General features: G+C 34.8%; 1 protein-coding gene across 2 annotated transcripts; it reads left to right on the top strand.

Moving 5' to 3' along the window:
- Window positions 1-1,293: 1,293 nt before the first annotated feature.
- On the top strand, window positions 1,294-4,762 carry LOC110756032 (uncharacterized). Of its 2 annotated transcripts, none has more exons than XM_021957401.2 (3): window positions 1,294-1,452; window positions 3,430-3,835; window positions 4,298-4,762. In XM_021957401.2, exons 2-3 carry the CDS (start codon window positions 3,454-3,456, stop codon window positions 4,519-4,521), a joined length of 606 nt encoding a protein of 201 aa, XP_021813093.1. In that variant the 5' UTR covers window positions 1,294-1,452; window positions 3,430-3,453; the 3' UTR covers window positions 4,522-4,762. The 2 variants fall into 2 exon arrangements, with proteins under 2 accessions (XP_021813093.1, XP_021813094.1); XM_021957402.2 differs by having other exon boundaries at window positions 1,407-1,565.
- The last annotated feature ends 13,473 nt before the right edge of the window (window positions 4,763-18,235 follow it).

Below are 18,235 nucleotides of genomic sequence, written 5' to 3'. Positions count from 1 at the left end.
ACCTCTTACCAAACTTATGTCGTAAGATAAATGCTACATATACTTGCATTGCCAAATTGTAAATTTAGATATCATATTCACGTACAAATGAGCACAAGTTAGTTCCATCCAACCCACCTCCATAATCACTAAGGCCATCTCCAACCCAAGAGGCTAAACTCAAAATATCCCAAATTATAGCTCAAAATCTCTCCCAACCCAAGAAAATAAAGGGGCCAAAATTTGGGAAAACCCAAACTTGGACTCAAATACCAGTCCAAGTATTGCTTGGACCCAAAACTATTAAGTGGAGCCCACCTACAGCTATCACAGCCCATGTGCATCAGAAAACAGATTGGGCCCCGCGCTGTTGGCTTTGTCTGCTGGATTGACACAGCAGGTGCCACGTGTCGGCTCCAGCTTAAGTTGCCGTTGCAATTCAAATTTCATTTTTTTAAATAAAAAAAATTCTCATTGTAACTTTAAATCAACGATCCAGATGAAATCTAAGCTATTTTAACGGTTAAAAAAAATGATCCAATAGTCAAAATAATATTTTAAATTAATCTAAATCAGATCCAACCCCAAAACTCGCTCCAAACTCTATAAATACTCACCCATTTCTCAATTAATCTATTTTATGTTAAATTGTTCAAAAAATTAAATTATGAAGTTATTTAAAAAGATTAAATGAAAAAAAGTTTTTCATAAATAAAAAAATTAGACTTAAACCATTCTTAAACAATTTAATAAAATTGCGGACTTAAAATTTGAGTCCAGAAGGTTGGGAGAAAAAATGATTTGAGTTCAAGCAAAACCCAAATAGTTACTTTTTGGAGGGGGAAAATTTGGGTTTAGTGCTTCATGGGTTGAAGAAAGCCTAACCGAACCATAATCAATGAACACTTTGGATCAAATCGGCTCTCATGGAAAAACTCAGTGGTAACAAAATCAAATTGGGCCCGATTAGATATGTTTAGAATGATTTTATAGGAATAATTTTCAAATGAGAATCTAAACATTGAACGGTTCACGACGTAAACCACTCTCTAAATGCACGTGAGTGATTTAGTACTAAATGAAAATAATTAATCCGTTAGTTCTTAACAAATTAGCATCTTCCCACTTCTTTCTCTCTTTCCTTCTCATTTTCAACAACTTCCTATTTAAAAGTATTTTACATTTTTTTTCCTTTTTCTCACAAATTATTTTACATCTTATCCACTGTTCTTTTCTTAGGTTCCATTTTTCCTCTTTTAATATCGCTTGTATCAAAAAGTTTTGCACACGTATTGGACAAAAAAAGAAAAAGGAAAAAACGTTTTGCACACGCATTTGTTTGTGTGTTTGTTTAAGGTCGAAGCCTCGAAGGAACCGCGCATGCAATCTTAACAAGAGAAAAAAGAAACACTTCCAAAAAATTGTCACACCACAAACCACCGTTTCAAAGAGTCTGCAACATCCATCAATTTGGTGAGCAATCTCAATCTTTCTCCCCATAATTGCCGCCTATTCACTAAGAATAATTATATTATTTGCTTTTGAAATTGTGATGATCTTTTGTTGCTCTAAGAATTTTCTTCTGGGTATGTAGATTTATGAATTTGTTTTTCTTTCTTTGTTCTTATCGTTGTTGTTGAATGCAGTCTATGGAACCGCTTTTCTTTTCATTTTTCTGAAAACTATGCCTGAATTGAACATGGGTTTCTTGTTTGAATCTTAATGGTGGGTTGGTCATGGGATATTTGAGATCATGGATTTCGAATCCTAGAAAAAGAGGTTTCTTCTTGCATTGTGATTTCATGAATTTCATCTTCTTCTTTTTCTTTGTTGAATAGATAGATGGAATTGCTGCTAACAGCTTTCCTCTTCATCCTTTCCAAAACCATGCTTTTAATAACATGGGCCTCTACAAGGGGCTTGTAGCTCAAGTGGTTAAAAAAGTTAATTCTATATCGAAAATCATGTGTTCGTATGCCCCTCCCCAATATTGCTTGTGTAAAAACCAAAATTACTTGGGCTTCTTTTGGGATTTCATTTTTCATTGTGATAAGTATCCATTATGATAGACATTGAGGTACATTGTGCATTATGTGCTCAATTTAAAGGTCGCTATGTCACATAATGATCATGAAATTATCCTTTGGTCAAAGCATTACCAAAAGAAAAAAAGTGTAGCAAAAGTTAGGAATTAGTGTTTCATATGGTATCATGTGGCAATTGGGTGTAGTATTACATGTGTCTTTCTTTATGTTGAATAGATCAAGATTGAGATGCATTCTTTAGATCATCAAATTTATTGGAGTTCAATGTTCAAAAGCGTGGCCTTTTAGAATTGTGTTCATTTTATTGAACCTTCTGAAAAAGTTTGAACTGATGGGGTGTTTTGATAGTAAGGGGGGATTTACTTAAATGGTAAAAGAAAATCACTTTCACAATTCCATAATTTTATTAGGGTTAAAACAATAGATTGTAACCTTCACTTCCAGAGCTATATGGTTTTTAAATTTTTTTTCTTCTATAGAATTGCTGCATATCTGCTGAACTTTTGACACCAGAGGGTGTTGAATTAGCCGTGGAAAAAGAAGACAGCACCTTTTGGTATTTCTCATTTATTAAATCTAATAGAGATGTATCACACTTCTAATGGATTCTTTGTTTTTGTAAAGACCTATAAAGGAAATTATTAGAAAAATGTTCAAAGGATTTCCTTTGACAAGTTCAGTTACTGATCATCATCGTCATACTTGCCTTCATCTCATACATACCGGTCCTATTATCTGAATTACCATCTTACACTTTTTATTTATTTATTATGTGTCGTACTTCAAATCAGATATTTTCATTTTTCTTATTTCATATTAGTCTTAATCGACATCTTAGTATTTTACCTTCGTTTATGGGTGTTTCCAGGTGTTAGTTCCAATATTTTACCTTCGTTTAGTTCCAATATTTTTCTAATACAGTGATTGTTAATTCTGCCTTTTCTAGTCACTCCTATCATCCATCTTAACATTCTCATGGGTCCACTACATGGATGCATGCTCTTAAATTTGGTTTATCTGGCGAGTTGATTTGCTGTTATTCATCCCAATTTTCTATATACACTTGTGCACAATAGGTAGAGCTAAGTTCTGATTGGAAATTCTCTTTATCATGGTTGTGGTAGCTTGGTTCCAAGATGTTCTCTATTCATTTGAAGTTTAGCAGAATAATAATGGCTATTAACTATAACCTGTGAAGTAGAAACTATTTTGATAAAAGGACTTCTGTTTAACAAGTAAATGGTCACATTGCATTTAATAGTATCTGTTCTTTTGGACTCGGTCAAAGTAGTGAATTGTTCCAAGGAAGAGTATGATATGATTTGGGTGTGGCTGTTGGCTGTGTTTGCTTCCTTCCTGTTACTTTCTTTTCCCCAGTGATTTATTGAAAGATAATTTTATGTAGGCTTTAGTTTCAAGTTGAAGTAAGATGGGAGGGGGAACAAACAACAATGATGAGTCTAGTGACAGAGGGCTATTTTCAAATCTTGCTGGCTTTGCTGCTGGACATTTTCCCCGGCCTGGATCACAGCATGGATATCCCCCACAAGGTTACCCTCCTCAAGGCGGGTACCCTCCCCAAGGTGGGTACCCTCCTCAAGGGGGGTACCCTCCCCACGGCGGGTACCCTCCTCAAGGCGGGTACCCTCCCCAAGGCGGGTACCCTCCCCATGGTGGACACTCTCCTTCAGGTGGGTACCCTCCATCTGGGTATCCCACTCCCCCTGCAGGATATCCACCAACCGCCAATCCTGCGGCTGGTGGATATCCGCCAGCCGGTTATCCAGGTCAATCAGCTCCGCATCATTCAGGTATTCGAATCACTTGTTTTGTTTTCAATCTAAAATCAACAAAATTGTCTGTCGGAACCTTGCCTAACATTAGGGTTGTCCAAGAACCGAACTGAACCACTCAAAGTTTTGTGGTTTTGATGGAGCTACCTTTTTTACTATTATTGTCCAGTTAAATTTGGTTTTAAAAAAAAAAAAGGTTTCAACTGATCCAAAACAGGTGCTTATGACCATTCAATATGAGCATAGTTAGAGAGGCTGTTGGTAGAGTTACATTACACTGTTCAACATTGTTTTTGGAGGATCACAAGCATCAATTAGAGTTTCAGAACATCATTCTCAGGCATCAACTTAGAGAAAGTCATGTAGTGCAAGTAGTGTTACCTCTCTGTAATTATAATGCAAGGACCATTGAATATATCATCTTCGTTGCAATTTGTGCTGACTTAAAAAAAAATTATATATATATAATATATATTACAGGGCGTGGATCTGGCATGGGAATGGGAACGATGCTAGCTGGGGGTGCTGCCGCCGCGGCTGCTGGTTACGGGGTTCACCATCTTGTTCATGGGCGTGGTGGTGGTGGTGGTGGCGGCTATGGTTATGGGGGTTACCATGGTGGCTTTGGTCATGGGAAGTTCAAGCATGGCAAACATGGCAAGTTTAAGCATGGAAAGCATGGCAAGTTCAAGAAATGGAAGTAATTAATAGCTTATCCAGGCAAATATAATCGTCAGTTCAAGATCTAAATCCCTCTATTGATAATACTACTACCAATATTTATTCTTGGCCTTTTATTCTTCTTTTTTTCCTTCAGAAAAGCTGCTATTGTGCATGTCATTTTAGTCATGTCTTCCTTTATTGTAAATAATGTGTTTTTTTCTTCTCCTGATGTCGTAAATATCTTTCGATTTAATAATCAATAAGTAAAGGTTTTTCGTTTAATCTATAGCATTGTTTGATATAGTTTTACAAGCCTGTTCTTACCATGTGGGTGTGGCACAGCCCAAGTAGGGATGGCAATAGATTGTTCCTCAGTTCCTCTTCCTTTTGATCTTTCTTTCAAGAGGATGGCATCACAATTGTGCTTGAGCAACGCAACCTCCCCTTAAATATCCCAAAATTTCCAGCACCTCAGTCGCTAGGCTGTCAGTGCCTGCCCCCAATCCCCTCCCTTGACCCTTGACCAACTAGCTTAACGCACAGCTACATAATTAAATTATAAATAATAGCAACTAAAACTTGAACGTTCAGCATTTTACATATTGGTATAGACCTAGAAATAAGATTTCAAGACCTAGAAATAAGGTTTCGAGACGAGGTTTTATTTCTCCTTCGATTAGTTTGGCTATGAACGGTAAAGATGCATTTAAATGTATCCATCACCTTATTGCGTCTCAACTGGAAGGACTTTGTGGCTAGGGGCAAGCTAAACTCCGAGCGGAGATTAATCCCACCCTTCGAGTGTGGGGACACCTCGTGGTATTTAATATTTTTTTTTTAAAACAACCTTTAATTTTTTTGCCAGATAAACTTGTCAAAATGTATTAAATGTGTATGTTTTTATTTCAGACAGATGCTACACTTACATCTTGCCTAAGAATTATTCTCTGCACACGAGTTCAAATACTCCTCCGCATAATTTAAATTAAATTAAAATTAAATATTGTTTGCAAAATTTTTTTACAAAAATTCTCTTATCGCATTTGTGTGCACATTATTCTCTTATCGGTCGAAAAGGTCAAGAAATGTAATAACAATGTGTGAACATACAAGTACGATCTTCTTGAGGACCCCCCTCCATCTGCTTATTTATACTGTTTTAGATGATCTTCTTGGTCTGTCTAGGCCCCGTGTTGTTTGTGCAAGCCTTATCGGCTAGTTTTTCTTTTCTATTGGGTAGAGCACTCATTTCGCACAAAGAAAAAACAGTATAAAGCTTACCACATATATAATATGAGAGGTTTGGGGTGTTGTAACACAATCTCTAGAGGTTTCAGAAATTACATTAATATTTTATGAGGTTTCAATTATTTTCACAAAACACATTTATTTCATTTTCTGTAGAAAAAAATTGATGATTTAATTTTAAAAAAACTTCTTCAAATGACAATATTAACCTTAATAATTAACATCATAGTATATGTGCAATCTAATCTATGAAGTCAACATTGTCATTTAGAGAAATTATTTTTGATGACATCAATAATTTTTAAGTGGAAAATTAATGAACGATTTTGTGAACGCAATACAAACCTCAATTTATAGTAGCTACAGTGATAAAAACTCTTTTTTTGCTCGTTTTGCTTGTTTTGGACCTTGGGGACTCATATGTTCCAAAAAGAAAAATATGAAGTGTTAATATAAGCAATTTCCATGAATTATGTAATGAGGCAAAATTAAATGAAGGATGATGGTTGGTTACAATGTTTACATAATTGAGACTTTTTGTTTCCTAGGTAGAAGGGTTGGATTGGAACTTGGATTGCTATTTTGGAGTGGGCATCAATTCGGCCAAACATATAAAATCGGTCGAATTAAACCGTAATTAATGGGTTGGTTTGGTTTTGATTATAAGAAGAAGTCAAACAGTTTAAAAATCGAATTGCACTGTATATGGTTTAGTTTGGTTTGATTTTGATCTTTTGTAAACCGACCTAAATCAAACCAGACTGTTTATGTGTATATTTTACATGTGTAATACTCTAATTAGGTAATAACTATATTTGAATATTTGAATTGAGCTATATTAGTAATTGAGATTTGAAGTTTTATGGCATGTTGAGCTCTAGATGGTTTTGTACTCTAGAAAATGATTTAAGTATGGAGCAAGTTGTGAATTTGTTGGTTGTAATTTGGCTAACAATATTGAAAAAATGCAAAAGGAAAAGAATTGGGTTTAGGCCCAAATTGTCTTAAATTGGTTTGGTTCGATTTTCTTTGTAACTTTTGTCAAAATCAAACCAAATCAAACTGTTAGGTGAAACTGATCTAATTCAGATCGTGCCCACCCCTACTTAAAAGGGTCGACATATTTTCTCTCAATTTGGGCCTTCCATGTGAAAAGGATAATGGTGGTCCACTAGTTCTGTGACATTGTAACCCAAAAGTTCATATTATGAGAATTTTATAGGAAAATCACTCCTAAAAAATAATTGATTTTAATTATCACCTTCCTAACCCTTCATAGATGGTTTGGATCGTTGAAAAAAAATTTGTGGGGTACCCTAAGGGGTGTCTCTCAAATAAAATTATTTGAGGAATCCCTCAATAGAAGAGGATTGATATATATATATATATGAAGAAAAAATAATGTTTTGAAAATGGTGAATTTTTATTTTTATTAATACAAGCGATAACCTAACCCACTAGTTTTTCAGTCAATACCTTTTTTTCACTAGGTTAGACTCCCGTTGGCGAAAATGGTGAAGTTCTAATCTACAAGACATGTGTTGGTTTTAAAGAAGATGGCCCTATGATATATATATTTTTTTAATTTCTTTTGGCCATTATGAATTTTCTTAAATTAAGCTTAGTATTTGATTAAATAGTAGCTAAGAAGGATACCATTTTGGTTGGATCCATTTCGGACCAACGTGAACTATGAAGCATATCAATCATCTAATTAAGCTATATATTATTAGTTAGAGAGTTTTCCAGCCAAAGTCTTGGTTGTTGGATCACTTGTGCAAATCTTCTCAAATCAAGAAAAATATTACAAAAATAATTCATCTAAAAAAATACAAATGAAAACCAACTTATGCAGTCAAAAGTCAAGAACCAGCCATAGTAGAATACTCATTGCTCACCTACTCTGCAACAGGCTCCCCATGGATTTTGGTCCCTAGCTATGTTGTTGTTGTTGCTGGTTTTAATATATTTTTATTTCATTATTTTCCTTATTTCCCCCTTTTTTTTTTATCCATAAGAATAAAAAAGCAAAATTGTACAACTCTTTTGTTTGCATGTTCCTGGGATTTGAGTGGTTTACATGAGGGGCCACATGCTCCTACTCTCACATGCACTAGAGTTGTCCTTATGTGCATATCATTTTTAAACCATTGAATGTACTTTGTTTTGTTGACTACTTATAGGATTTAGTTCTGGTAATTCAACTACTTGGTGACAATGGCCCTTTGCAGATTATGCATTTCTATCCCCTTTCCACACTATAAGTAGATTTATGTTTAAAGCAATGCTAGAGAGATTATAATTGTTACAACATTTGAATATACCAAATGATGACATAGCAAGTGATGCAATCAACATTTAGTGAGATTGATTTGTTAATCGACATAGGATAGCATGTACACATCACTTTTCACAATATCTGATTTGTTTTCAAATGTGATATAAAAAATATAATAATGCTATTCAGACCACATTTATAGACTACTTTGCTGACCAACCCTCTAATGGAGATAGGTCCCTGAATAGGACATGAAAGATGAGTAGGGTGTACAAAGTTTGCCACAAGACATATCTCTATATGTATTGGCATTTCCCTGAATAGGACATGAAAGATGAGCTGGGTGTAGAAATTTTGCCACAAGCCATGTTGATATATGTATTGGCATTTTCCCTGAATAGGACATGAAAGATGAGTTGGATTCTTTTAAGAGTAATGCTACTCTTACCACATTTGTATACTACATTCTCATACCACCTTATGTGGCAGATGAATTGGACAGCCACATCAATTAAAAAGTGTCAATAAATCATAGTAAATGTTAAATTAATTTTAATTGATGTGTTGTCTACCTCATCTGCCACATAAGGTGGTATAAGAATGTAGTATACAAATGTAGTAAGAATATCATTATTTAAAAATGGGAAATTTTATTGCCACCACTGCAATCTATCGAGTGCACCTGCCTAACGGTACCCAAAATGTTCTTTAGCACCCATACTTTATTTTAAGATTCAAAAGAGAGGATCTATTGTTCCATTCGTCAAAAGTGACATTTCTTATTTATCAATTTGTGAGATTTTGAACAATATCTAATGAATTTGTCAGGGTCGTAACAATGGACGATGATTTTGAAACTGAGTTTGTAAACTTTGAAGAAGATGATGGGTGAACTATGAGTTACCAAAAGTGGAATTTGGGGATGTAATCAACAAATAATTTTATATTTTTAAAGACTACCTTATCCTTAATAATCATTTTGCGTTACAACAAATTCTATGTTTATATTAATATTTTAAGGAATGCCATCAATAACTTGGGGTTATGCCACTAGATTATAGTTGAGTTGGTTGAGCTCTTTCACCTATACTCATGTGAGCAGAGATTTGAAACCCCTATGCAGTTAATGAATATTTGTGTAAACCTCCCTCCCCAATCGCTTATACTAAAATAAAAACAAAAACAAAACCTTGGGATTGCCATAAAACTCCCCTTAAATTAGTTGAAAAGAGTGGAGCATCATTTCATAGTGCCAATGCTTGATGTTGACACAAAGATTTGAAGTAATTTGCTGCTAACTCTATATGTTTATTGCGTTGGTTATAGTGATACGTGGATAATCGAAACAAAAGAAAAATTTATGAAGTTCTAGAATTTTGCTCGAAAAAAGAAAATAAAAACTTTGAGAAGTTGACAATAGCCAATCAGATGCTTTTCAAATGTATTTTTCGTTATTGTCACGTGACATCTTTCTTAAATTTCTTGTTTTTCTTTCCAATTTTGAAAACAGGATCAAGATTTTATTCATAAATCAAAAAGGCATATAAATATCGGCACGAATAGTCTCGTTAAAATCTTCCTAGGAAAACCACATGGGACAAACCCTCAGGGTAGGAAAGAGTCCACACATGCCATTGACTAACAAGAGAGTTTGACTTAGGTTACATTGGACCGCTACAAAGTACCCAACCGGAAAAACATTACTAGAACCAACACAGAAGACCCTATAAGAAAAGCACACCAACGCATCCCAACCATCAAAAGAAACCTGCTATGTGAACTCATAGTCCTTTGTACATCACAAGAATTGTATAGCACTCCACGAGGCATAGACATGAACACTACCAAGAAAGACAACATGGACGACAACTGAGAATAGCCTCAATAAAGCACACCAACTCGGCCCAGAACCAGACAAAGAAAAACAACCTATGACCAAGCATAGTTCTTTAATCGGCAAAAAGGTGAGCGAATTTGCAAAGAGGCAACACAAAAGAAAAAAAACACTACGAACAAACCAGAAAAACATAATGAAGAAAACTTGAATGAGTACACCACCGCATCTCGAAACTGTCAAAGAAAAGCTCTTATGAAAAAACCATAGTCCTTTAGGTAGCCCAAGAATTGAGAATTGAAGAATATACAGAGAGGTAAACGACGCTCCATATTTCTTAATCCAAGCCTCTAACAAAGAAGGAATGACCAAGATCGGTCTCTTAGTGTGACAAAATTCCAACGAAAGTCATCATAATAGGAACGTTTATCGGATGCCAAGCCCACAAATGTCCTAATAGACACCTCAGGGAGGTCTGGGAGACCCCTCAAAGCTGGTCTCCTGCGCCTTATCAACAATACTCTCACTAGAAGAAAACATGAGCACAAGAATCTCTCAAGGTCATTAAAGAATTCAACATCATTCGGCTTCGCAATCCCCATCGCATAATAATCAAACAAGGTCATAAAGATGGGTAGAAAGATGATACCCGACAACCTGAGCCTCCGAAAACCTTACCCAACATCGAGAGAAGGAGGATCGAAACCACAACCCCTAAATTCCAAACACCTTTGGACCCACCGCCTGCACCACCAACAACTAGCATCAAAAGCCTTCCTCGTACAAAAAGGAAACAACCACTCAGAAAACCACCCCCACATCCATGTAGAGAATTGAGGAACCTTAGCCGTCATCCTCAATTCGTCGAAGCAAACCAACACCACCACAAGGCAAGCATGATCCAGACGAGACACAAAGGGGGAAGAAAAAGATGAAAGCATTGAGACTAGACGAAACCCTTGGTGCTGTTGCTCTAGATAGTCACAACGAAACCAGACGAGACCAACGAGATAGATGATATCCCCTCTGTCGGCGCACGAAGGAGAACCACCAAGAATCAGCGTAGGGAGAGGAAGAAAAACACATGAGACCTTGGAGTCAGAGCGACCAATGACGACAGCTGCTCGACGTGAGAAGAAAAACCTTGTGAAGACCTGTATTTTAAACGGATAAAAAAAGATATTTATCTTTTAGATAAACTTGGACGATATTATCTTTTTAAGATATTTATCTTTTGGATAAATTTGGATGATCTTATCTTGTTAGGATATTTATCTTTTGGATAAACTTGGATGTTCTTATCCTTTTAATATTGAAGTTTATCCTATCCCAATAACCACTATAAATAGGAGCAAAACCTTATAGTTTCAAAACATGAGAAATTAGAAAAGAAATTGAGAGAGAGAGAGAGAGAGAGAGAGAGAGAGAGAGAGAGAGAGAGAGAGAGAGAGAGAGGTTATGAAATTCTTGGAGGAGATTTGGGGCTTAGCTTGTATTTTCTTAACTTGGAGCAATGCTTTGGAATCGAGGTAGGGATTTCTTGGAGGGCCTTTACGGGGATTGATCTAATTAAATTTCGTGAGCACTATATTATGCATGATATTATTATTTGAAATGCATAATAATATCATGTCACGGAAATTGGCTGGAACTCTTGGGTTGATAAAGAACGTTTGGAAAAGAGGGTAATGGGAAGGATCTTTTGTGTAGTTGAGTCTAACTCCTGGCAGGTACTAGGTCTCAGGGATCCTACAGTGCACATGGTTTTTATTGGGTGATTCGAGACTGGCAACAGGGAGTTAGACAAGATGACTAACAAAAGGGGAAATTTTGGGATGATTAAGATGTGTGTTAGTTCATATAAATGGCCATTCGGGACCAAGTGGTATAAACATGGTATGAGACGTGCAGGTCTGCTTGTTCAGTTATATGAATTAATGGGAGTAGATGAAGAGCATTCGTTCATGCATTATTATTATTAATGTGATATTTGGCTGTGTGATTGCATGTCACTTAATTTAGTTATATTAATCTACTGTGGTGAGGTCTCATGTCCTTACTAAGCGGTGGTTGCTCACCCCTCACCCTGTTTAATTTTTCAGATGAATTAGTGGGCAAGACAAGGACTAAACCAGTTGAGGCTGAATTAGATGAGAGTGTTAGAGCTTTATTTAGAGATTTTCTATTTAAACCCCACACTTCTCTTAGTTCACCCCAATACTTAAATCATTAAGATGTAAGTTTTATTATTGTGTAAAAAGACAAAAAAAGGTCATCCAACTTAATAATTAACCCTAGCACATCTATACACACACTCCACACAACCCACCACTCTTCATATTAAGTTTTAGAAAAATACAAACTCCTCTACATCATATTGCTAGATTATTATCCCTACCTTCCCCAACCACAAGCTCTCTCTCTCTCTCTCTCTCTCTCTCTCTCTCTCTCAACTCAACAACACCCAAGTGTTGAAATTCCAGTTACAGTTCTTGGAGGGAGGTAAAGTTGTTCTCTTTCTCTAGAAATTATTAAATTTTAGGTTTGGGGTTCCATTTGTTTGTGTTTTTTTTCTGCTGGGAACAAAGAAAATTGTGGGGTTTAAATAGAAAATCTCTTTTATTTCTTATTTTTTCAGTTTGGGGTGTATTTAAAGGTAGTTTGGGAAGATAGTGGGGTTTTCTTAGAAATTGTGAAAATTTAAATTAAAGGATGGGGTGAACTTAGAACATGGGGTGAACTAAGAGAAGTGTGAGGTTTAAATAGAAAATCTCTTTATTTATTAATTGTAAAATTGTAAGATTTTGGAGCTATTTTTATAAGAGAAGTTTATTTTAAACCTTGTTTTTTTATTTCTTTTTATTTTATTTTACTTTTTATTTTCTCATGCACCGGGCATGGGATTTCCACCAACCCCCGGGTCTGGGGCGTGACAGAATGGTATCAGAGCAAGGTAATTAGATACCCTTGGGAACACTGTGGTTTAACATTTGTGTTAGATAAACTTGAATTCATGTAGTGACAAAGATTTTTAGGAGTAAATTGTCTTGGGTAAGATGCTATAAATTTCGAGGACGAAATTTCATTTAAGGAGGATAGATTGTGAAGACCTGTATTTTAAACGGATAAAAAAAGATATTTATCTTTTAGATAAACTTGGACGATATTATCTTTTGGATAAACTTGGATGATCTTATCTTGTTAGGATATTTATCTTTTGGATAAACTTGGATGTTCTTAACCTTTTAAATTGAAGTTTATCCTATCCCTATAACCACTATAAATAGGAGCATAACCTTATAGTTTCAAAACATGAGAAATTAGAAAAGAAATTGAGAGAGAGAGAGAGAGAGAGAGAGAGAGAGAGAGAGAGAGAGAGAGAGAGAGAGAGGTTATGAAATTCTTGGAGGAGATTTGGGGCTTAGCTTGTATTTTCTTAACTTGGAGCAATGCTTTGGAATTGAGGTAGGGATTTTTTGGAGGGCCTTTATGGGGATTGATCTAATTAAATTTCGTGAGCACTATATTATGCATGATATTATTATTTGAAATGCATAATTATATCATGTCACGGAAATTGGTTGGAACTCTTGGGTTGATAAAGAAAGTTTGGAAAAAAGGGTAATAGGAAGGATCTTTTGTGTAGTTGAGTCTAACTCTTGGCAGGTACCAAGTCTCAGGGATCTCACAGTGCACATGGTTTTTATTGGGTGATTCGAGACTGGCAACAGGGAGTTAGACAAGATGACTAACAAAAGGGGAAATTTTAGGATGATTAAGATGGGTGTTAGTTCATATAAATGGCCATTCGGGACCAAGTGGTATAAGCATGGTATGGGACGTGCAAGTCTGCTTGTCCAGTTATATGAATTAACATGAGTAGATGAAGAGCATTCGTTCATGCATTATTATTATTAATGTGATATTTGGCTGTGTGATTGCATGTCACTTAATTTAGTTATATCAATCTACTGTGGTAAGGTCTCATGTCCCTACTGAGCGGTGGTTGCTCACCCCTCACCCGGTTTAATTTTTCAGATGAATTAGTGGGCAAGACAATGACTAAATCAGTTGAAGTTGAATTAGATGAGAGTGTTAGAGCTTTATTTATTAATAGTAAAATTGTAAGATTTTGGAGCTATTTTTATAAGAGAAGTTTATTTTAAACCTTGTTTTTTATTTCTTTTTATTTTATTTTACTTTTTATTTTCTCACGCACCAGGCACGGGATTTCCACCAACCCCCGGGTCCGGGGTGTGACAAACCTAACCCTAATCGCGTGTTTCTCCTCACGTGCAAGAGAGTGATCCCCACAACTAGCTAGGCTCACCATGTTATAACTTATATCTCATAATTATCTTCCCCACCCCTATTATTTTTATGATTTTCCGCTGCCCCATAACTACTCTCTATGTGCCCGTTTGGCATTGCTTATTTGGGGTGATAAGTGATTTTTAAATTTTTTTGAGAAGTCCAGCTCGTTTGGTAAACTATGAGAAAATCACTTATTATTAAAAATTGCTGTGAGAGAAAGCTATAAGGGAAAGCAGCTAATGAGGTGCTTTCATTTTCTGATTATGCAGGAATCAGTTTTGAAGAGGCGTTGGGTTTAATGATTATGTCACAATCATTTTCTGATTATGAGGAAATCAAAACTAACAACACTTTTAACAAAAAAATTTACCAAACGCCAAACTGCTTTCCCTCACAGCTGATTTCTCTCACAGCAAATCTGACAGTGATTATTTTCACAGCACAGCAATGCCAAACTGGCCCTATGTCCTCTCAATCTTTTTATGTTGAAAGTTAAATGGGTAAACATTTGTTGATTTAGTTAAAGCTTTTTAAAGAGATAATCTTTAAATGGTAAAATGGATGGTTACCATCATTAAACCATATTAAAGGATGAAAATGATAAGATAAAAAAAAGGGATACAAAAGAGAAAGTAGCTAGTACTCGTCTTAAACTTTTTATATGTGTATGAGGTTATTTAATCCTATCATATATTGAGTGATCCTCAAATAATTTAATTTGAGGGATACTTTTTATGGTCTCCTATAATTTTTTTTTTCAATGTTCCAAAACGTGTATTTTTCAAGTCTTCATTCATAGATCATCCTTGTGAAAAATTAGGCAAATTGAAAATCATTAACACACCTAGTTGAGACCAACAAAATAGACAAACACGGTACTTCAAAAAAAGAATATAATAAAAACCATCTAATTGAGTTGCCAAATGGTTTCGGATTCAAGTGATTTTTATCAGAGATGATCTTTGAGGGAATATCTAAAAACTAGATAGTTTGGATCATTAAAATACAATGTGTGGTGGACCCTCTACAAGGGTGTCCTTGAACTGAGGCTCTGTGTATATATACTCTCATATATGTCACAATTTTATATCTTTTATAATTATCTTCAGCCCTATTGTTTTTAGTTTTATTTTTTATTTTACTCTCCCTAGTACTACATGCTCTCTATGTAGTTAAATCACTCTTTTCCAACTAGAGCATGTATTGGTAGCAACTTTTGTTCTAATTCTACTCTTTCAACACCTTATTTTTGTCCTTTAAAAACAGTTACATTTTTTTTGGTGTAAAAAAGAAAATCATTGTCAAAAAACATATATGTCTTTTCCCCATCTTTTTATTTTGGGACTTTGTGTGGTCTCGCTCTTCTTTTTATTGACAGAAAAAAGGAAAAAAAAAAAGACTTGTTTTTAGGTTTTTTTCTTTGCCTATTGGTTTGGCTCTATTCTTTTCAAAAAAGACAAGAGAAAGTGCGTTTTTCCCATCCCCGCTTGCTTCACGGTGTTTACAGTCCCCGCCAAAAGCAAAAGAACATAAATTTTGTGTCTGTCCTCATACCCTACACACGTAATAACCAAGATTCCTCTTGCTTTTGGTGACACAATTCCTTCCTATCGTCTGTTTTCAAATGTCTGATTTTATTCCAATTATTAAGAGCATGATATTTTGGAAGTTTTATGGTCACATAAAGTGGTTTTACTATGCTTATGAAGAAGGAGAGATTCTCCAATTTGATACCATCGCAATTTAAAGACACGTTTAAATTTTTATTTATTTTCATAACGGAATAAACAAGTTCACCTCACATGACAGACATGAATAATAATCATCCACATGAGTCCTGAAATTAGACGGAAATTTGGACGTATCCGTGACTTTTTGCCTTCTAATTTTTTGCATCTATACTTTCTATCTACCATAACCTTCTTTGTTTGGGGTTTGTTGTACCGATTTAAATCTATGTATTTTTTGCGAGTCTCTTGAGTGGTTTGGGGGTTCGAAAGATTGAAGTAATCTTTATGAAATCCCAGTCGATGATTAACTTGACACTTCTGACATATTCTTCAGATTTAATTTAAGGATATATACAAGAAGTTCGAAATAGATATGACTATTATTTTTTTATAATTATTTTCTTAGAGATTCGTTTATGTTCTCTACCCTATTCTATTTCTTTATTCTGTTTTGTCTTTTCCTCTCTATAATTTTTTTTTTTTCTGTCTGAACCACGAGGTGGTCCTGGATGGGCCCCAACTATGGGTGGCACCTCCTCTCTATATTATTATTATTTTTTTGGTCTGAACCATGAGGTGGTCCTGGATGGGCCCCAACTATGGGTGACACCTTTAAGCCTTAATCACAACCCAGACTAATCCCCACTCACACCGGGTCGACCCGTAAGGGGTAAAGTGTTGGCCAAAGTGGCGACTCCGTACGAGAGCAGGGATCGAACCCCTGACATCTCTTAAGGAATGAGAGTGCCGAACCACTCACACCAACCACCTTGGTTTCCTCTCTATATTATTCACTACACTGATTCTTATATATTCCTTTATTCTTTCTTAAAACATTAAACAAGAATACAACTTTCGTAAATTATATGCTACAATTTCTAATACGGTTCCACATTTCCATAATATCATTGCTCTTCATGATTATTAACATATTATTTTAAATCACTTAGAGAATGCTGCATAATTACATAAGGAGAGAGTGAATAATATTTCCCTCAATTAATAAAAATGTTATATTCATACTAAGATATGAAAAATATATGACTCATTACGATAAATTGTTTTTTATGATGATGTCAGGAATAACTATTTTCTTAATAATGTTTAGTATAATAGATTCATTTCTATTGTTGGAAAAATGAGTTAACAATTTAGCTAATTCATTGGATATCAACTAAGATTATGTTGAAGAATATAAAATTTCACATTCAAAATTTGACTAAATGAAATACAATATATAATGAATGGTTCCGCTATTAATGACATCGAGACTATTTGTATAAAACCTCATTCACAAAAAAAGAATTGGACATAAACACCTCTCAAACAAAAGAACAAATAACTTATCTTAGATAAATATATATGTTTTTTTTCTTGTTAAAGTTAGTAAAGGGGGTGGGTGGGGAGTGTCAAACTCGGACACAGGAGTACCATGAGGACATGAATCTAGAACCCTAAGCTAATCCAACTAATAACACTAACCTAAAACCCTAACCTAAAACTAGTTGTGAACAAAATGCAATATTCCGCCCGCCAATGTCGAGGTAGAAGGAAGCAAAAGCACCAAAAAAAGGACGAGACCTATACTTCATTAATAAGTTATTTATTAGAGTGTGTGCTTAAGCTATCTATATTATTATTTTTTACAATAATAATAATTTTGAAAAAATAAAAAAGAAGAAAAAAAAACCAAAGAGATGAAGTCAAGTCAAGAGTTGAGCTAACGAGGCAAATGATTTCCATTGAATCTCATAGAAAATTAGAATAGGGACAGATTGGAAGTAGCCAACTGCTAAGCAAATATGTGTTGGTTACAGCTGTATTCACGACCACCTCTCTATCTCTCTATCTCTCTCATCTCATCATCTCATACTTTTCTTTCCTAAATGATTAATAAATAAACCATGATATAATAATAATAGCACAATAATCATCTGCCTATAATTTCACAAAATCCGTCTTAGAGGATGATAGTCCATGATGATTATTTTGAATTTTTTTTAGAGAATAATTGCATGATGATTTTTTTTTGCCGCCGTTGACTATTGGGTCGCATATACGAAAAATATGCAACTTACTAACACATTTAATGAATGATCAATATTAGAATTTTTAACATAAAATTCTTACGTGAGAAGCTCCCGTTCATACTTATTGATTAATAAAGTTCTCTCATGACAAGAAGGTAAACATTTCCTCTCTTTTTTAGTATCGCTTATAAAAAAATATTTCTCGAATAAAGTTAAGGTTCCTTAAAAAAGAAATTTAAATTAGTTATTATTATCGAGATACACAATCTGACAACGTAAATATGACGAAACATTATCATACGTACAATTTTATTTCAATGC

The sequence above is a fragment of the Prunus avium genome, chromosome 2 (assembly GCF_965620075.1).
Source record: "Prunus avium chromosome 2, drPruAviu1.hap1.1, whole genome shotgun sequence".
Classification (NCBI taxonomy): domain Eukaryota; kingdom Viridiplantae; phylum Streptophyta; class Magnoliopsida; order Rosales; family Rosaceae; genus Prunus; species Prunus avium.
The sequence above is the reverse complement of the archived record's forward strand: the minus strand, read 5'-3'. Positions and strand labels throughout refer to the sequence as shown.

Bases quoted from the DNA above. Each gene is read 5' to 3' on its own strand.
- LOC110756032 (XM_021957401.2), top strand. From the start codon at position 3,454: ATGGGAGGGGGAACAAACAACAATGATGAGTCTAGTGACAGAGGGCTA. The intron at 3,836-4,297 runs GTATTCGAATCA...TATATATTACAG, and splicing joins ATCAGCTCCGCATCATTCAG to GGCGTGGATCTGGCATGGGA.